The sequence below is a fragment of the Oncorhynchus kisutch genome, linkage group LG17, assembly GCF_002021735.2.
Source record: "Oncorhynchus kisutch isolate 150728-3 linkage group LG17, Okis_V2, whole genome shotgun sequence".
Taxonomy (NCBI): Eukaryota; Metazoa; Chordata; class Actinopteri; order Salmoniformes; family Salmonidae; genus Oncorhynchus; species Oncorhynchus kisutch.
In genome coordinates this window covers 39,684,234-39,702,024 of record NC_034190.2, presented here as the reverse complement: position 1 = coordinate 39,702,024, position 17,791 = coordinate 39,684,234, and the positions used below count along the sequence as shown (strand labels likewise).

Here is a 17,791-nt window from a genome sequence, read left to right as displayed (position 1 = left end):
ATCAGTCCCTCATTCACAATTTGACAAGCACTTGATAATGCTTACAATTTCACGTCGGCAATAAATATTCCAAACAGTCTGGTACAGTTGTGGGATGCGAAGGGTAGCCCAGTGGTTAAAATGGCAGGGTAGCCTAGTGGTTAGAGCGTTGGACTAGTAACCGAAATGTTTCATGTTCAAATCCCTGAGCTGACAAGGTACAAATCTGTCGTTCTGCCCCTGAACAGGCAGTTAACCCACTGTTCCTAGGCTGTCATTTAAAATAAGAATTTGTTCTTAACTGACTTGCCTAGTTAAATAAAGGTAAAAAAAAACTTGAAACTCACACACTGCTTGCTTGGGTCTGCCAGTTAGGCTCTACACCCCTTGTAGAGCGGCTTAATTTTAAGAAGTTATTTGGCCACTTAAACCTTATTTGCCCATCCAAACCTTATCAAAATATATAGGACTATGGGCTAGGCTACATGGGTGTGATACTAACCTTATTGAAACATATAGGACTATGGGCTAGGCTACATGAGGTGTGATACTAACCTTATTAAAACATATAGGACTATGGGCTAGGCTACATGAGGTGTGATACTAACCTTATAGGACTATGGGCTAGGCTACATGAGGTGTGATACTAACCTTATTAAAACATATAGGGCTTTGGGCTAGACTACATGAGATGTGATACTAACCTTATTAAAACATATAGGGCTTTGGGCTAGGCTACAAGAGGTGTGCAATTATGATTTGAAAAAGTTGCAAAAAAATGCAGTTTCTTATGCTGGGCATCATTCACAAGTGATATTATATAATTCACAAGTGCTAGGCTAATATTGTCACCCATCAGACTATTCTTGATTTAATCTTGTCTTTACATATACTAAATAATATATGTGTGAAATTTGTTTTGGATTTAGAGTGGACCATTATCATGCACCTGTATCGAAACAGGGACAGCGGGAAAAAATCCATGTCATCTATGGACTTAAATAGTGAATGGAGAACGCTTTTCCCCGTGGTTTATTTTCATGCCAGTCAGGTAGGCTATACTCCTGTTGTAAAGATAAACAATGTGCTTAATATTAGGAAAGTTGAGAAATAAATATAGTAGGCCTAGCCTTTAGAAAGCTGATGGGATCCTCCTCTTTAGTAGAGGCCATCACTCTGTTTTCTCACGCAATTGCATAGCCTATAGAAATGTTACGCAACATGAGCTCATGGGCTCTCATGAAGTGTTTGGTTCAATTTTCTGAAACATTTGCATTGATGTCAGAGTGATTAGAGAAACAATATAGTGCTGACTACCAGGTAGGTAGCAAGTTTGGTAGGCTACTATATGACCAGCAGCCGCATCAGAGCTTGGAGAAGCCTAATTACCGTGACTAAATGGTCACATGGAATTTGACTGCCTTCATGACTCGCGACCGCTGCTGTAGCAGAAATCTGGTCACCACAACAGCCCTAGGGGAAATACCACCATTTAATGCAGTGTCAGACCATTTAAAAATGTTTTACCATTAGTGACAATCAAGTGATTGTGGTATCATTTAGTTAAATTACGTACAATGATAGTGTTTATTGATCAAGCTGTGCACCATCAACATTATATCAGCAGAATCAATTTCTTCATACGTTCATTTATAGACGTGCACAGTTCGTGAGCCTCTGACCCTCTGTCTTTTTACACATTCGAAAATCCAATGCTTGGAGACAAGAGAGAAAAGCATAGAAAGAGGACAAAAAAAATAAAAGCTGCTTTCTCTCTTTTCTCTTGGGGGTAGGAACATCCTCACCACCAGTAGACATCTGTCCACATGTCATCTCTGATCTGACCGTACGTACAGTAGCCCTTGATACAGATATAAATAGCATGACTCTGCGAGTGGTGCTACCTGTTATATAAGACAGCCTGAAGCCCTTGCCAGTCATGATGTCGTCTGAGTGGAACTTAATCCATACGTGGTCCTGGGAGGAAATGTAAGGGGCTGGGATGGATGAGCCACATGCCCGGTAGCCGTCCAGGTTCTTGTAGGTGCTAATGGAGATCCAGTCCAGGCCGCAACGGTGGGAGCTCTGGATCTCAAAGTCCTGGAAACTGCGGGGAGAAATGGCAAAGGGTTAAAAGAGGTTTCCCGAGAGTAAAAACCATTCATGTACTGTACATTTCACAATTTAGTAAGTTAAAGATCGAATCCGCATTTTGGGAAATAGCACCACTGTTCGCCCCATCGTCTTTGTTATTGTTTTGTTGATGAAACAATGGAGAGGGGTGTCAAGCAGCGTGGTAAAATAAAATGCGCAGTACATATTCGGCTGTTCTATTGTGCGTGCATTGATGATCGAGTGTTCGTTGTTTGCCGTAACTTGTTGAAATATCCCAAAAGGACGTGGCAGGTCCACTAATTAAGGACTCTAGCTTTAGAGACACTCTTATCCAGAGCGAATTACAATAAGTGCATTCAACTGAAGTAGGTAAGAAAACCACATATCTTGTCGAAGTCTGTAAATTGGATGTCACCGATATGAGCGACTTTCATAGGGTACATGCTGGAAAAAAGCAAACAGCTGAAAGAAGTTTCCCAACAATAAAGATGATCAATGTATTTCCCTGATATGACTAGTTGACTTTCCTCCAGGGTTAGAATACAATGGATGAGACATAACGAATAACTGAACTGCTTTCATAAAAAATAAAAAAGAGAGTAAACCACTTATATTACTCATGTGTAGAACCATGACTTAAGTATAAACACTACTAACCTATTATTAACACATTCGCTAATTTAGTGGATTTATCAAGTGTTTTTTGCATGCAAGCCCTGTTGCCCATTAATGGTCATTGATAGATTGCATTTTCTGTTTGTTCTTAACCACTAAACAGGGTCTATTTCTGTGCAGGTAACCATGGACACAGCACTGCCATAAAGAAAAGGCAAGTTACTGTCAGCACTCTGATCGGTGCTCATCCAGAGGTGGCGTTCCTAGTGGCCAGGGAAACTTAAATACGTTTTACCTCATTTCTACCAGCATGTGCAACATGTGCAACCAGAGGGAAAAAACCTCTGGACAACCTTTACTTCACACACACAAAGATGTGTACAAATCTGTCCCTCGCCCTCCATTTGGCAAATCTGACCATAACGCTATCGTCCTGAAGCAGGATGTACCAGTGACTCGCTCAATACGGAAGTGGTCAGATGATGCAGATACTAAGCTACAGGACTGTTTTACTACAGGACTGTTTTGCTAGGAGAGACTGGAATATGTTCCAGGACTCTTCCGATAGCATTGAGGAGTACACCACAACCGTCACTGGCTTCATCAATAAGTGCATTGATAACGTTGTCTCCACAGTAGGTACAGTTGAAGTCGGAAGTTTACATACACTTAAGTTGGAGTCAATAAAACTCGTTTTTCAACCACTCCACAAAAATCTTGTTAACAAACAATAGTTTTGGCTAGTCGGTTAGGACATCTACTTTGTGCATGACACAAAACATTTTTCCAACAATTGTTTACAGACAGATTATTTCACTTATCATTCCTTGTATCACAATTCCAGTGGGTCAGAAGTTTACATACACTAAGTCGACTGTGCCTTTAAACAGCATGGAAAATTCCAGAAAATTATGTCATGGCTTTAGAAGCTTCTGATTGACATCATCGGAGTCAATGGAGGTGCACCTGTGGATATATTTCAAGGCCTACCTTCAAACTCTTTACTTGACATCATGGGAAAATCAAATGAAATCAGCCAAGACCTCAGAAGAAAAAATGGTAGACCTCCACAAGTCGGATTTATCCTTGGGAGCAATTTCCAAACGCCTGAAGCTACCACGTTCATCTGTACAAACAATAGTACGCAAGTATTAACACCATGTAACCACGCAAAAGTGCAAAAAAAGGTGCAAAAGTAAAACGAGTCCAATATCGACATAATCTGAAAGGCCGCTCAGCAAGGAAGAAGCCACTGTTCCAAAACCGCCATAAAAAAACAGAATACGGTTTGCAACTGCACATGGGGTTAAAGAACATACTTTTTGGAGAAATGTCCTCTGGTCTGATGAAACAAAAATAGAACTGTTCGGCCATTATGACCATCGTTATGTTTGGAGGAAAAAGGAGGAGGCTTGCAAGCCGAAGAACACATCCCAACCGTGAAGCACAGGGGTGGCAGTATCATGCTGTGGGGGTGCTTTGCTGCAAGAGGGACTGGTGCACTTCACAAAATAGATGGCATCATGAAAAGGGAAATTATGTGGATATGTTGAAGCAACATCTCAAGACATCAGTCAGGAAGTTAAAGCTTTGTCGGAAATGGGTGCTCTAAATGGACAATGACCCCAAGCATACTTCCAAAGTTGTGGCAAAATGGCTTAAGGACAACAAAGTCAAGATATTGGAGTGGCCATCACAAAGCCCTGACCTCAATCCTATAGAACATTTGTGGGCAGAACTGAAAAAGCATTGCTTGCCTCGAAGCGAGCATAAAATTGATTTAGCCAGTTGGGTAGGCTTACGTCACTGGGCAACTCGCGGCTGGGTTTCCCTTTGTAGTCCATAATAGTTTGCAAGCCCTGACACATCCGATGAGCGACAGAGCCGGTGTAGTAGGATTCAATCTTAGTCCTGTATTGATGCTTTGCCTGTTTGATGGTTCGTCTGAGGGTATAGCAGGATTTCTTATAAGCGTCCGGATTAGTGTCCCGCTCCTTGAAATCGGCAGCTTTAGCCTTTAGCTAGGTGCGGATGTTGGCTGTAATCCATGGCTTCTGGTTAGGATATACAGTGGGGCAAAAAAGTATTTAGTCAGCCACCAATTGTGCAAGTTCTCCCACTTAAAAATATGAGAGGCCTGTAATTTTCATCATAGGTACACTTCAACTATGACAGACAAAATGAGAAGAAAAACAATCCAGGAAACACATTTTAGGATTTTTAATTAATTAATTTGCAAATTATGGTGGAAAATAAGTATTTGGTCACCTACAAACAAGCAAGATTTCTGGCTCTCACAGACCTGTAACTTCTTCTTTAAGAGGCTCCTCTGTCCTCCACTCGTTACCTGTATTAATGGCACCTGTTTGAATTTGTTATCAGTATAAAAGACACCTGTCCACAACCTCAAACAGTCACACTCCAAACTCCACTATGGCCAAGACCAAAGAGCTGTCAAAGGACACCAGATACAAAATTGTAGACCTACACCAGGCTGGGAAGACTGAATCTGCAATAGGTAAGCAGCTTGGTTTGAAGAAATCAACTGTGGGAGCAATTATTAGGAAATGGAAGACATACAAGACCACTGATAATCTCCCTCGATCTGGGGCTCCAGGCAAGATCTCACCCCGTGGGGTCAAAATGATCACAGGAACGGCGAGCAAAAATCCCAGAACCACATGGGGGGACCTAGTGAATTACCTGCAGAGAGCTGGGACCAAAGTAACAAAGCCTACCATCAGTAACACACTATGCCGCCAGGGACTCAAATCCTGCAGTGCCAGACGTGTCCCCCTGCTTAAGCTAGTACATGTCCAGGCCCCTCTGAAGTTTGCCTCCTTCCATCAGCAAGGGCATAGAAGATGAAACGTGGCTGGGTCTTTCAGCATGACAATGATCCCAAACACACCGCCCGGGCAACGAAGGAGTGGCTTCGTAAGAAGCATTTCAAGGTCCTGGAGTGGCCTAGCCAGTCTCCAGATCTCAACCCCATAGAAAATCTTTGGAGGGAGTTGAAAGTCTGTGTTTCCCAGCAACAGCCCCAAAACATCACTGCTCTAGAGTTGATCTGCATGGAGGAATGGGCCAAAATACCAGCAACAGTGTGTGGAAACCTTGTGAAGACTTACAGAAAACATTTGACCTCTGTCATTGCCAACAAAGGGTATATAACAAAGTATTGAGATTAACTTTTGTTATTGAACAAATACTTATTTTCCACCGTAATTTGCAAATAAATTCATTAAAAATCCTACAAATAGATTTTTTTCTCTCATTATGTCTGTCATAGTGTAGTGTACCTATGATGAAAATGACAGGCCTCTCTCATCTTTTTAAGTGGGAGAACTTGCACAATTGGTGGCTGACTAAATACTTTTTTGCCCCACTGTATCTACGCACAGTCATTGTGGGGATGACGTCATCGATGCACGACCAGTCGCGGGAAAAAATATTGGCACCCTTGCACTTTTTTCAAATATTGCACCATTTCTTCCAGAAAACGGTTGAAATTAAAACATATTTTGGTATCACATATGCATGTCTTTGGTGTGCAGTTGAACAAAACGAAAAAAATAGATAATTCCACAAAGAAATCCTAAAACGGCCCTGACAATATTATTGGCACCTTCTAGAAGTAGTTAGAAATAATTAGATTTCAAACAGGTGATTCTCATTTACTTTGGAATTGAACTCACCTGTGGTGAATGGAAGGTGCCTGCAGTAAAAAAATATTCTATTTATCATGTTTGAATAGAGAAAAAGACTAATTGTCCTGTTTTGTGTCACTGTGTGTACCACACTGAGCATGGACAAAAAGAAAACCAGAGAATTATCTGAAGTAGGTCAGACACAAGATTGTCCATGCTTGGCTACAATCTCAAGTTCATCTCCAGAGACCTTGATGTTCTGGTTTCTCCTGTACGTAATGTTATCAAGAAGTTTAAGGCCCTTGCCACTGTTGCCAACCTCACTGAATGTGGCCACAAGAGAAAACTTAATGGAAGATTGCAGCGAAGGATTGTTCGAATGGTGGAGAAAGCACCTCGATCAACTGCCACACAGATTCAAGCTGACCTTCAGACACAAGTTACGAGTTTCAACTCGCACCATCCGTCATCAACTCAATGAAGGGGGTTATATGGTAGGAGACCCAGGAGGACCCCACTGCTGAGAGAAAGACATAAGAAAGTCTGATTGTAATGTGCCAAAACACATCTGAACATGCCAAAATCCTACTGGGAGAATGTTCTGTAGAACGATGAGACCAAATTAGAGGTTTTTGGTAAAGCACACCATCTCTATGTTTACAGAAAACAAAATGAAGCTTTCAAAGAAAAGAACACCTTCCCTACAGTCAAACATGGAGGTTGAGTGATGTTTAGGGGTTGCTTTGGTGCCTTGAACGTGTGCATGGCATCATGAAGTCAGGTGAATACCAAGGTATTTTGGAGCGCAATGTCGGACCCAGTGTCAGAAAGCTGGGTCTCCGTCGAAGGTGATGGGTCTTCCAGCTGGACAATGACCCCAAACACACTTCAACAAGCACAAAGGAATGGTTCAAGACAAAATGCTGGACTGTTCTGAAGTGGTCATCAATGTGTCCAGATCTAAATCTTGTGGAGAGATCTGAAAACAGCAGATAGGAGAAGGCACCCTTCTAATCTGGGAGAACTGGAACAGTTTGCCCAAGAGGAGTGGGCCAAACTGACTGTACAGAGGTGCAGGAAGCTCATCAATGGTTATAGGAAGCGTTTGATCGCAGTTATTCTGACCAAAGGCTGTGGTACCAAATATTGAGTCTAGAGTGTCAATACTTTTGTCAATTTAAATGGATATATTAAGTTCTGAAAAAAACTAAGGTTCTGTAATATTAACAGTGAAATAAAGAATTGTGGAGACCAAATACTTTGTTCAATTTCAACTTTTTAGGGAAAATTGTGAGTTACTTGAAAAAAGAGCAAGGGTGACAATATTTTTGGCCATGACTGTATTGATGAATACGGTGACTGAGGTGGTAAACTCCTCAATGCCATTGGAATAATCACAGAACATATTCCAGTCTGTGCTAGCAAAACAGTCCTGTAGCGTAGCATCCAACCACTTCCATATTGAGCGAGTCACTGGTACTTCCTGCTTTAGTTTTTGCTTGTAAGCAGGAAACAGGAGGATAGAATTATGGTCAGATTTTCCAAATGGAGGGCGAGGGACAGCTTTGTACACATCTTTGTGTGTGTGAAGTAAAGGTTGTTTTGAGGTTTTCCCCTCTGGTTGCACATGTTACATGCTGGTAGAAATTTGGTAAAACTGATTTAATTTAAGTTGGCCTGCATAAATGTCCCTAGCCTCTAGGTATGGCGCTTCTGGATGAGCATTTTCTTGTTTGCTTATGGCCTTATATAGCTCGTTGAGTGTGGTCTTATTGCTAGCATCGTTTTTTTTTGTGGTAGATAGATGGCTATGAAAAATATAGATGATAACTCTCTTGGTAGATATTGTGGCCTACAGCTTATCATGAGGTACTCTACCTCAGGCGAGCAATACCTCAAGATTGCCTTAATATTAGAAATTGCACACCAGCTGTTATTGACAAAGACACACACCCCCTTCCCCATGTCTTACCGGATGTAGCTGTTCTGCCCTGCCGATGCATGGAAAACCCAGCCAACTGTATATTATCTGTGTCGTCGATTAGCCACGACTCGGTGAAACATAAGATACTACAGTTTTTAATGTCCCGTTGGTAGGACAGTCTTGAAATGAGCTCATCCAGTTTATTATCCAGTGATTGCACGTTGGCTAATAGAAAGGATGTTAGGAACGGGTTGAGAGGGTCAACTAAAGTGTTCTGCACCTTGCTTAGGGCCCCCAGTTACCCAACCCCCATATGGGCCCCCTACCTACTCTCTTCCCCATCTTCTGATTGAGTGCAGGTTTCTGTAGTTGGCGGTTGCAGAAAAAAACATCTCTGCATTTTCCCCACCTCAAGTGCCCCCTACGAGCTTGGGCCAGGAGGAATCAGCCCCTGCATTAATCAGGCCCTCTTATCGCGTGGGCAATGTATGCATCCAGCTAGGCTGAGGAGGGTACAGACTGAGGCAGGGAGCTACTGAGGGAGGAGAGGGAGAAATGTTTCGAAGTGCAGAGGGAGAGAAGCGGTATAGATTGTGGAGAGGAGATGGTGTAGAGCTCTACCTGATGGTGATGATTTCCCCAGGGTTAGCCCTGATGTTCCAGCTGCAGTTGATCCTGGAGGGGTACTGGAAGGGCCAGCCAGGGCTGGTGATCACTCCACTGGATGCCCTGATCTGCTCTGCAACATCTCCACAGGCTGGACACACACACACAAACACAGACAGGCGTGCGCACACACATGCACACCCACGCAGACACACAAATGAGCATTTAAAGTGATAATTTAAGGCCGGTAGTTTTGAAAGTAGTGCTCTCAAGCCAAAACGGTTCACCAAAGATTGTGTTCCATCTTACATACAGTTGAAGTCGGAGGTTTACATACACTTAGGTTGGAGTCAATAAAACTCATTTTTCAACCACTCCACACATTTCTTGTTAACAAACTATAGTTTTGGCTAGTCAGTTAGGATATCTAATTTTTGCATGACACAAGTAATCTTTCCAACAATTGTTTACAGACAGATTATTTCACTTATAAATCACTGTATCACAATTCCAGTGGGTCAGAAGTTTACATACACTAAGTTGACTGTGCCTTTAAACAGCTTGAAAATGATGTCATGGTTTTAGAAGCTTCTGATAGGCTCATTTATTTATTTTATTTCACCTTTATTTAACCAGGTAGGCTAGTTGAGAACAAGTTCTCATTTGCAACTGCGACCTGGCCAAGATAAAGCATAGCAATTCGACACATACAACAACACACAATCAATAATACAGTAGAACAAAAGAAAACAAAAAGTATATATATAGTGAGTGCAAATGAGGTAAGTTAAGGCAATAAATAGGCCATGGTGGCGAAGTAATTACAATATAGCAATTAAACACTGGAATGGTAGATGTGCAGAAGATGAATGTGCAAGTAGAGATACTGGGGTGCAAAGGAGCAAGACAAATAAATAAATACAGTATGGGGATGAGGTAGGTAGATGGGCTGTTTACAGATGGGCATTGTACAGGTGCAGTGATCTGTGAGCTGCTCTGACAGCTGGTGCTTAAAGCTAGTGAGGGAGATATGAGTCTCCAGCTTCAGAGATTTTTGCAGTTTGTTTCAGTCATTGGCAGCAGAGAACTGGAAGGAGGGTGACCATTGACCAGTGAGACATAATTTGAGTCAATTGGAGGTGTATCTGTGGATGTATTTCAAGGCCTACCTTCAAACTCAGTGCCTCTTTGCTTGACATCATGGGAAAATCAAAAGAAATCAGCCAAGACCTCAGAATATTATTTTTAGACCTCCACAAGTCTGGTTCATCCCTGGGAGCAATTTCCAAACGCCTGAAGGTACCACATTAATCTGTACAAACAATAGTATGCAGGTATAAACACCATGGGACCATGCAGCCGTCATACTGCCCTGGAAATAGACGCGTTCTGTCTCCTAGAGATGAATGTACTTTGGTGCGAAAAGTGCAAAACAATCCCAGAACAACAGCAAAGGACCTTGTGAAGATGCTGGAGGAAACAGCTGACAAGGTACAAATCTGTCGTTCTGCCCCTGAACAGGCAGTTAACCCATTGTTCCCAGGCCGTCATTGAAAATAAGAATATGTTCTTAACTGACTTGCCTGGTTAAATAAAGGTAAAATTTAAAAAAAAGTATCTATATCCACAGTAAAACCAGTCCTATATCGACATAACCTGAATGGTCGCTCAGCATGGAAGAAGCCACTGCTCCAAAACCGCCATAAAAAAAAGCCAGACCACGATTTGCAACTGCACACGGGCACAAGGATCGTACTTTTTGGAGAAATGTCCTCTGGTCTGATTAAACAAAAAAATAGAACTGTTTGGCCATAATGACCATCGTTATGTTTGGAGGAAAAAGGGGGAGCTTGCAAGCCGAAGAACACCATCCCAACCGTGAAGCACAGGGGTGGCAGCATCATGTTGTGGGGGTGCTTTGTTGCAGGAGGGACTGGTGCACTTCACAAAATAGATGGCTTCATGAGGTAGGAAAATTATGTGGATATATTGAAGCAACATCTCAAGACATCAGACAGGAAGTTAAAGCTTGGTCACAAATGGGTCTTCCAAATGGACAATGACCCCAAGCATACTTCCAAAGTTGTGGCAAAATGGCTTAAGGACAACAAAGTCAAGATATTGGAGCGGCCATCACAAGCACTGACCTCAATCCCATAGAAGATTTGTGGGCAGAACTGAAAAAGTGTGTGCAAGCAAGGAGGCCTACAAACCTGACTTAGTTACACCAGCTTTGTCATGAGGAATGGGCCAGAATTCACCCAACCTATTGTGGCTTTTGGAAGGCTACCCAAAACATTAGAAACAAGTTAAACAATTTAAAGGCAATGCTACCAAATACTGAGTGTATGTAAACTTATGACCCACTGGGAATGTGATGAAATAAATAAAAGCTGAAATAAATCATTGTCTCTACTATTATTCTGACATTTCACATTCTTAAAATTAAGTGGTGATCCTAACTGACCTAAGACAGGTAATTTTTACTTGGATTAAATGTCAGGAATTGTGAAAAACTGAGTTTAAATGTATTTGGCTAAGGTGTATGTAAACTTCCGACTTCAACTGTATGTGTATCATGCCATTGTTCTCGAACCCTGCACTGTGCACAAAGAGAGTAAATTAAACAGATGTGCTTGGATCCACTATGCAAACTCATTGGACAATACTGGGCTGACCTGATCCCGCCTAACATTTTTACCTTGCAACCTAACTGGGCATGATTCCACCTGCCAATAAACATTGTCCATCATGCTTGGTTGCTGTAAGCTACTGATTTTCTATCACACTTTGTGGCATGGTCGGAAAAGTCTAGGGCAAAATATAATAACATCTGAGGACCTTCAGAATGTATTCACACCCCTCGACTTCTTCCAAATTTTGTTGTGTTAAAAGTGGGAATAAAATGTATTTTATTTTCATTTGTGGTCAACAATCTACAGAAAACACAGAAAAAACAAATATATTAGTATATTAGTAGATAGGTCATGTTAGAAACAGCTAAGATTTTTGCACACTTGGATTGTACAATATTTGCCCATTATTTTATCTTTCTATTCTTCAAACCTCTGCCAAGTTGGTTGTTGATAATTGCTAGACAGCTATTTTCAAGTCTTGCCATAGATTTTCTACACTGAATGTACAAAACATTAGGAACACCTGCTCTTTCCTTTCCATGATTTAAGCCCTATTCGCATAGGGACTAATACTACTATAGAATGTCAGTAATTATTAGCCCAGCATGTCCATTTCTTCAGTGGACGATTCGGACGGAATTGGTTTTACCAAACTGCCACTGCAATTCTTTTTTTTCCCTCATTCAAAATTGGCTCTTCCTTGCGTGAAGATATTTCAAATATCTAAGGATAGCCTAATATTAGCCTACAGTTCAGAGAAAGTCAAAATAATAATGCATATTATTAAGAACCATGAACTGTAACCTATCCAGACGTTTAATTACCTGACGTGTACGGAAATGTAGCAATTCATTGGCACAATATCGTCCACTTCATCTTTTAAAAGAGAAGTATGGCACTAGGAAAGTTGATATATGACAAAACAATTAATCTGAAGGACCAAAAAAAGCCGATACCGATTAATTGGCAGATTTAAGAAAGAAAATGTATTTGTAATAATGACTATTACAACAATACTGAATGAACACTTATTTTAACTTAATATAATACATCAATAAAATCAATTTAGCCTCAAATAAAATGAAACGTTCAATTTGGTTTAAATAATGCAAAAACAAAGTGTTGGAGAAGAAAGTAAAAGTGCAATATGTGCCATGTAAAAAAGCTAAAGTTTAAGTTCCTTGCTCAGAACATGAGAACATATGAAAGCTGGTGGTTCCTTTTAACAGGAGTGTTCAATATTCCCAGGTAAGAAGTTTTAGGTTGAAGTTAAAATAGGAATTATAGGACAACTTCTCTCTATACGATTTGTATTTCATATACCTTTAACTATTGGATGTTCTTATAGGCACTTTAGTATTGTCAGTGTAACAGATTAGCTTTCTGGTAAATTGGGCAGCCCAAACTGTTGCACATACACTGACTCTGCATGCAATGAATGCAAGAGAAGTGACACAATTTCACCTGGTTAATATTTCCTGCTAACCTGGATTTATTTTAGCAAAATATGCAGGTTTAAAAATATATACTTCTGTGTATTGATTTTAAGAAAGGCATTGATGTTTATGGTTAGGTACAGTCGTGCAACGATTGTGCTTTTTTTGCAAATGCGCTTTTGTTAAATCATCATTTGGCGAAGTTGGCTGTCTTTGTTAGGAAGAAATAGTCTTCAGAGTTCACGAGCCAGTACACATTGGAGAAAGACAGTCCTTTTTCGCGAATACGCATCATCAACCATGTGTAGTTAACTAGTGATTGTGATTGATTGATTGTTTTTTATAAGATAAGTTTAATGCTAGCTAGCAACTTACCTTGGCTTCTTAACAGGCAGTCTCCTCGTGGAGTGCAATGTAATCAGGTGGTTAGAGCGTTGGACTAGTTAACTGTAAGGTTGCAAGATTGAATCCCCGAGCTGACAAGGTAAAAATCTGCCATTCTTCCCCTGAACAAGGCAGTTAACCCACCGTTCCTAGGCTGTCATTGAAAATAAGAACGGGTTCTTAACTGACATGCCTAGTTAAATAAAGGATAAATAAAGGTGTAAAAAAAATATATAAAAAAATCTGCCAAAATGGTCTCCAGAAATACAGATTTCTGATAGTTATGAAAACTTTAAATCGGCCCTAATTAAATCGACCATTCCGATTAATCGGGCGACCTCTAATCTGAAGGCTATATGCATAGTACTTTGTTTCAAGCATCAAATTGTCCAGATGTTCTTACCCAAACTGGGTGCAGCACCTGTTCAACTCTGTAATATCCCTAAAAACAGAGGCGTGATGATTTGCACAGGATAATTATTATCTGAAGAGCTGGAAGTTTGCTGAAAAACAGTAGGTTTTTAGGGCTGGGATAATAACCTTCCTGCCAAGTAAAAATGACTGACATGGCAGATTTGAATGGGACTAAAATGACAGATGTTCTCTTCACAGTCCATGCTGTTCCATAGGGTGTATTTTTATCGTAAAAAAAAGAAGAAATCTGAATCAAATGCTTGCATCTGTTACCCGATGTGGATTTGGGTAGTTTAAACGGACAGCTCTGTACATTCAGCATGTCAACACTTCTTACAAAAAACAAGTAGTGATGTCAATTTCTCCTCCACTTTGAGCCACGAGAGATTGACATGCATATTATAAATGTTTAGCTCTCTGTGTAAATTCAAGGCCAAGCTGTGCTGCCGTGTTCTGAGCCAATTGTAAAAAGCCAGGAGCTTTTTTTCATAGTATAATTTCCAGTAGTATAACTTAGTTTTAGTCACGATTTCTCAATTTGCAGTACTTTTGCCAATCAGTTATGCAGCCAGACTTATTTGCCTCAGCTCTCTCAACCATACAATTTTTATATTCATCAATCCACTGGGATTTAACAGTCTTTGCCGTCATTTTCTTAAACGGGTGCATGCTTATTAGTAACTGGATTAAGCAATTTCAGAAATGTGTCAAGTGCAGAGTGTGGTAGCTCCTCATTACACACCACAAGCATACAAATATTGTTTATATCAACATAGGAATCACTACAAAACTTACTGTATGACCTTGTGTGACTTTGGTTTTCCTAGATATTATTACTACATTGTGATCGCTACATCCGATGGATTTGGATACTGCTGTCAAGCACATTTCTGCAGCATTAGTAAAGATGTGATCAATGTTGATGATTTCATTCCTGTGCTGTTTGTTAATACCCTGGTAGGTTGACTGATAACCTAAGTGTATGTAAACGTACAACTTCAACTGTATGCATGTTGATGATATCATTCCTGTGCTGTTTGTTACTACCCCTGTACAGTAGGTTGACTGATAACCTGAACCAGGTTTCAGGCACTAGTTACAGTTTGAAGCTTCTTCTTAAGTGGGCAGCTTGATGAAAGCCAGTCAATGTTACAATCACACAGAAAATATACCTCTCTGTTGATATTACATACATTTATCAAGCACTTCACACGTTATCCAGATACTGACAGGTGAGGCAGATGAACTTGTAACCATATTACTTCCAACATAATTTAACATGAGATCCTCTGAGCTTTACAGGAATGTAGTTCTGAATATAAGCAGCAACAGTGGTAGCAATACATACATTGGGATTTCTGTCTTTTCTGTTGATGTTATAACCATGTGGCTCAGTTGGTAGAGCTTGGCGCTTGACTCCCATGGGGGACCAGTACCAGAAAATGCATGAACTCACTACTGTAAGTGGCTCTGGATAAGAGCATCTGCTAAATGACTAAAATGTCAAATGTATGTATTGCTACCACTGTATCAAAAGGTATGATCTATTATCCATCTTCCTTATAAAACGTGTTTTGTTTACAAAAAAGCTGCAATAATGAGCTGCAACAATCACGTAGCCAGTTGTGAAGAGAAAGAATCCGGCTAAAGCATTCAATGACACGATTCAAAGAGGACACAGGGCCAGATATGATGGGTATTTTATTAGTGTCTAGCAGAGAATCCATCAGCTCTTTGACATCCAGTTTCAACTGTTCAGAGCTGACTTCATAATGTCATTAAAACCCACATGGACTACAGTAGAATCGATGTCCATGTCCTGACGTAGTACATTCGGGAGCAGCTTAGTAATGTCGTTTACTCGAGCTCCGGGATAGGACATTTTTTTGCACCAAGAACAGTCATATTTCTTATGGAGCTGCCAAAACCATGGCTGGCGAGAAGGACGAGGAAATTCTCCCACTCCAACGCTTCACAGGATTCGGAGAACCCTTTAAGGATGGGCGAGAGGCAGGATAACTTAAGTCAGTTGCTCCCGGTGCCTGGTGCAGGCCCGCTCGATCCAGAGCAGGGATGGAAGGTTGCTGACGGCGACATCGAAATCATAGGGGTAGGAGTAGGCACGGCAGCCGAGAGACACAGGTACCCCCAGTGACGAAGGTGCAGGAAGATCAGGCTCTAGGTCGGCTAAACTATCAGTTGTTTGGATCTGCTCCAGGCCTGTCGTAGGGAGTGTAGCCTGCTTTGCGGCAGGCCGCTGTCTTCAGCTTCCATGGATCGTAACATGCGACCATCATTGGATTTGCATGCTCCTCTTGCTGTGCTCCTTCGACTCCACTATCAGATGGGGGAGGAGAGGAAGAAGATGGCTCCCCTGGAGAGCGAACTCTGGGCAACACCGGTCAGTCGGACAACAACAAACAGCAAGGCAGAGATGCATCCAAAAAGTGCGAACACCGTCCAGCCACCGGCGTAGAAAAGGTAAACATTCCAATCTGCGTTTCCCCCAGTTTCTTACGTAGGTTTGGAATTTCTTTGATCAAGGAAACCACTTCAATCCTATAATCCCCGGCAAGCAAACAATTGCCACAATGGAACTCCGAGTGATTTGTATTTACTATGGATCCCCATTAGCTGATGTAAAGGCAGAAGCTACTCTTCCTGGGGTCCGGCAGAATTAATGCAGTTATACACATTTAAAAACATTACAGAATTCACAACACACTAAGTGCGTGCCCTCAGGCGCATACTCCACAACCACATATCTACAACACAAAATCCATGTGTGTGTATAGTGCGTTATCATGTGTGTGCTACTTCACAGTCCCCGCTGTTCCCCGCTGTTCTAAGGTGCATTTTTACCTGCTTTTTAAATTTGATTCTACTGCTTTCATCAGTTACCTGATGTGGAATAGAGTTCCATGTAGTCACGGCTCTATGTAGTACTGTGCGCCTCCCATAGTCTGTTCTGGACTAGGGGGCCATGAAGAGACCTCTGGTGGCATGTCTTGTGGGGTATGGATGGGTGTCTGAGCTGTGTGCTAGTAGTTTAAACAGACCTCTGGTGACATGTCTTGTGGGGTATGGATGGGTGTCTGAGCTAGTAGTTTAACTTCTTATGGCTGCAGGGGCAGTATTTAGTAGCTTGGATGAAAAGCTTGGATGAAAAGGTGCCCCTTGTAAACTGCAAACAGTTTGGGCTGCCTGGCTCATTGTGAACTAATTTCCCAGAATTTTACGTAAGTATGACATAACATTGAAGTTTGTGCAATGTAACAACAATATTTAGACTTAGGGATGCCACCCGTTAGATACCGAACGGTTCCGTAATTCACTGAAAGAATCAAACGTTTTGTTTTCGAAATGTTAGTTTCCGGATTCGACCATATTAATGACCAACGGCTCGTATTTCTGTGTGTTATTATGTTATAATTAAGTCTGATTTGATAGAGCAGTCTGACTGAGCAGCAGCAGGCCCATAATCATTCATTCAAACAGCACTTTTTGCCAGCAGCTCTTCACAAGCACAGCGCTGTTTATTACATCAAGCCTATCAGCCTAATGCCTGGTGTAACCAATGTGAAATGGCTAGCTAGTTAGCTGGGAGTGCGCTAATATCGTTTCAAACGTCACTCGCTTTTAGATTTGGAGTAGTTATTCCCCTTGCGCTGCAAGGGCCGCGGCTTTTGTGGAGCGATGGGTAACGCTGCTTCGAGTGTGGCTGTTGTAGATGTGTTCCTGGTTCGAGCCCAGGTAGGGGCGAGGAGAGGGACGGAAGCTATACTGTTACACTGGCAATACTATAGTGCCTATAAGAACATCCAATAGTCAAAGGTATATGAAATACAAATGGTATAGAGAAATAGTCATAAAAATACTATATTAACTACAACCTAAAACCTCTTACCTTTATATTGAAGTCTCATGTTAAAAGGAACCACCAACTTTCATATGTTCTCATGTTCTGAGCAAGGAACTTAAACGGTAGCTTTTTTTACATGGCACATATTTCACTTTTACTTTCTTCTCCCA

The 17,791-nt window shown here is 41.2% G+C and overlaps 1 protein-coding gene across 1 annotated transcript in view; it reads right to left on the bottom strand.

Moving 5' to 3' along the window:
- lrp12 (low density lipoprotein receptor-related protein 12) overlaps positions 1-17,791 on the bottom strand; it is a 43,907-nt gene that overhangs the window by 9,865 nt on the left and 16,251 nt on the right. The window contains exons 3-4 of the mRNA XM_020505737.2: positions 8,905-9,040; positions 1,884-2,086 (exon numbers count right to left, since the gene is read on the bottom strand). Coding sequence (XP_020361326.2) covers positions 1,884-2,086; positions 8,905-9,040 — 339 coding nt within the window. The remainder of the gene's footprint in view (positions 1-1,883; positions 2,087-8,904; positions 9,041-17,791) is intronic.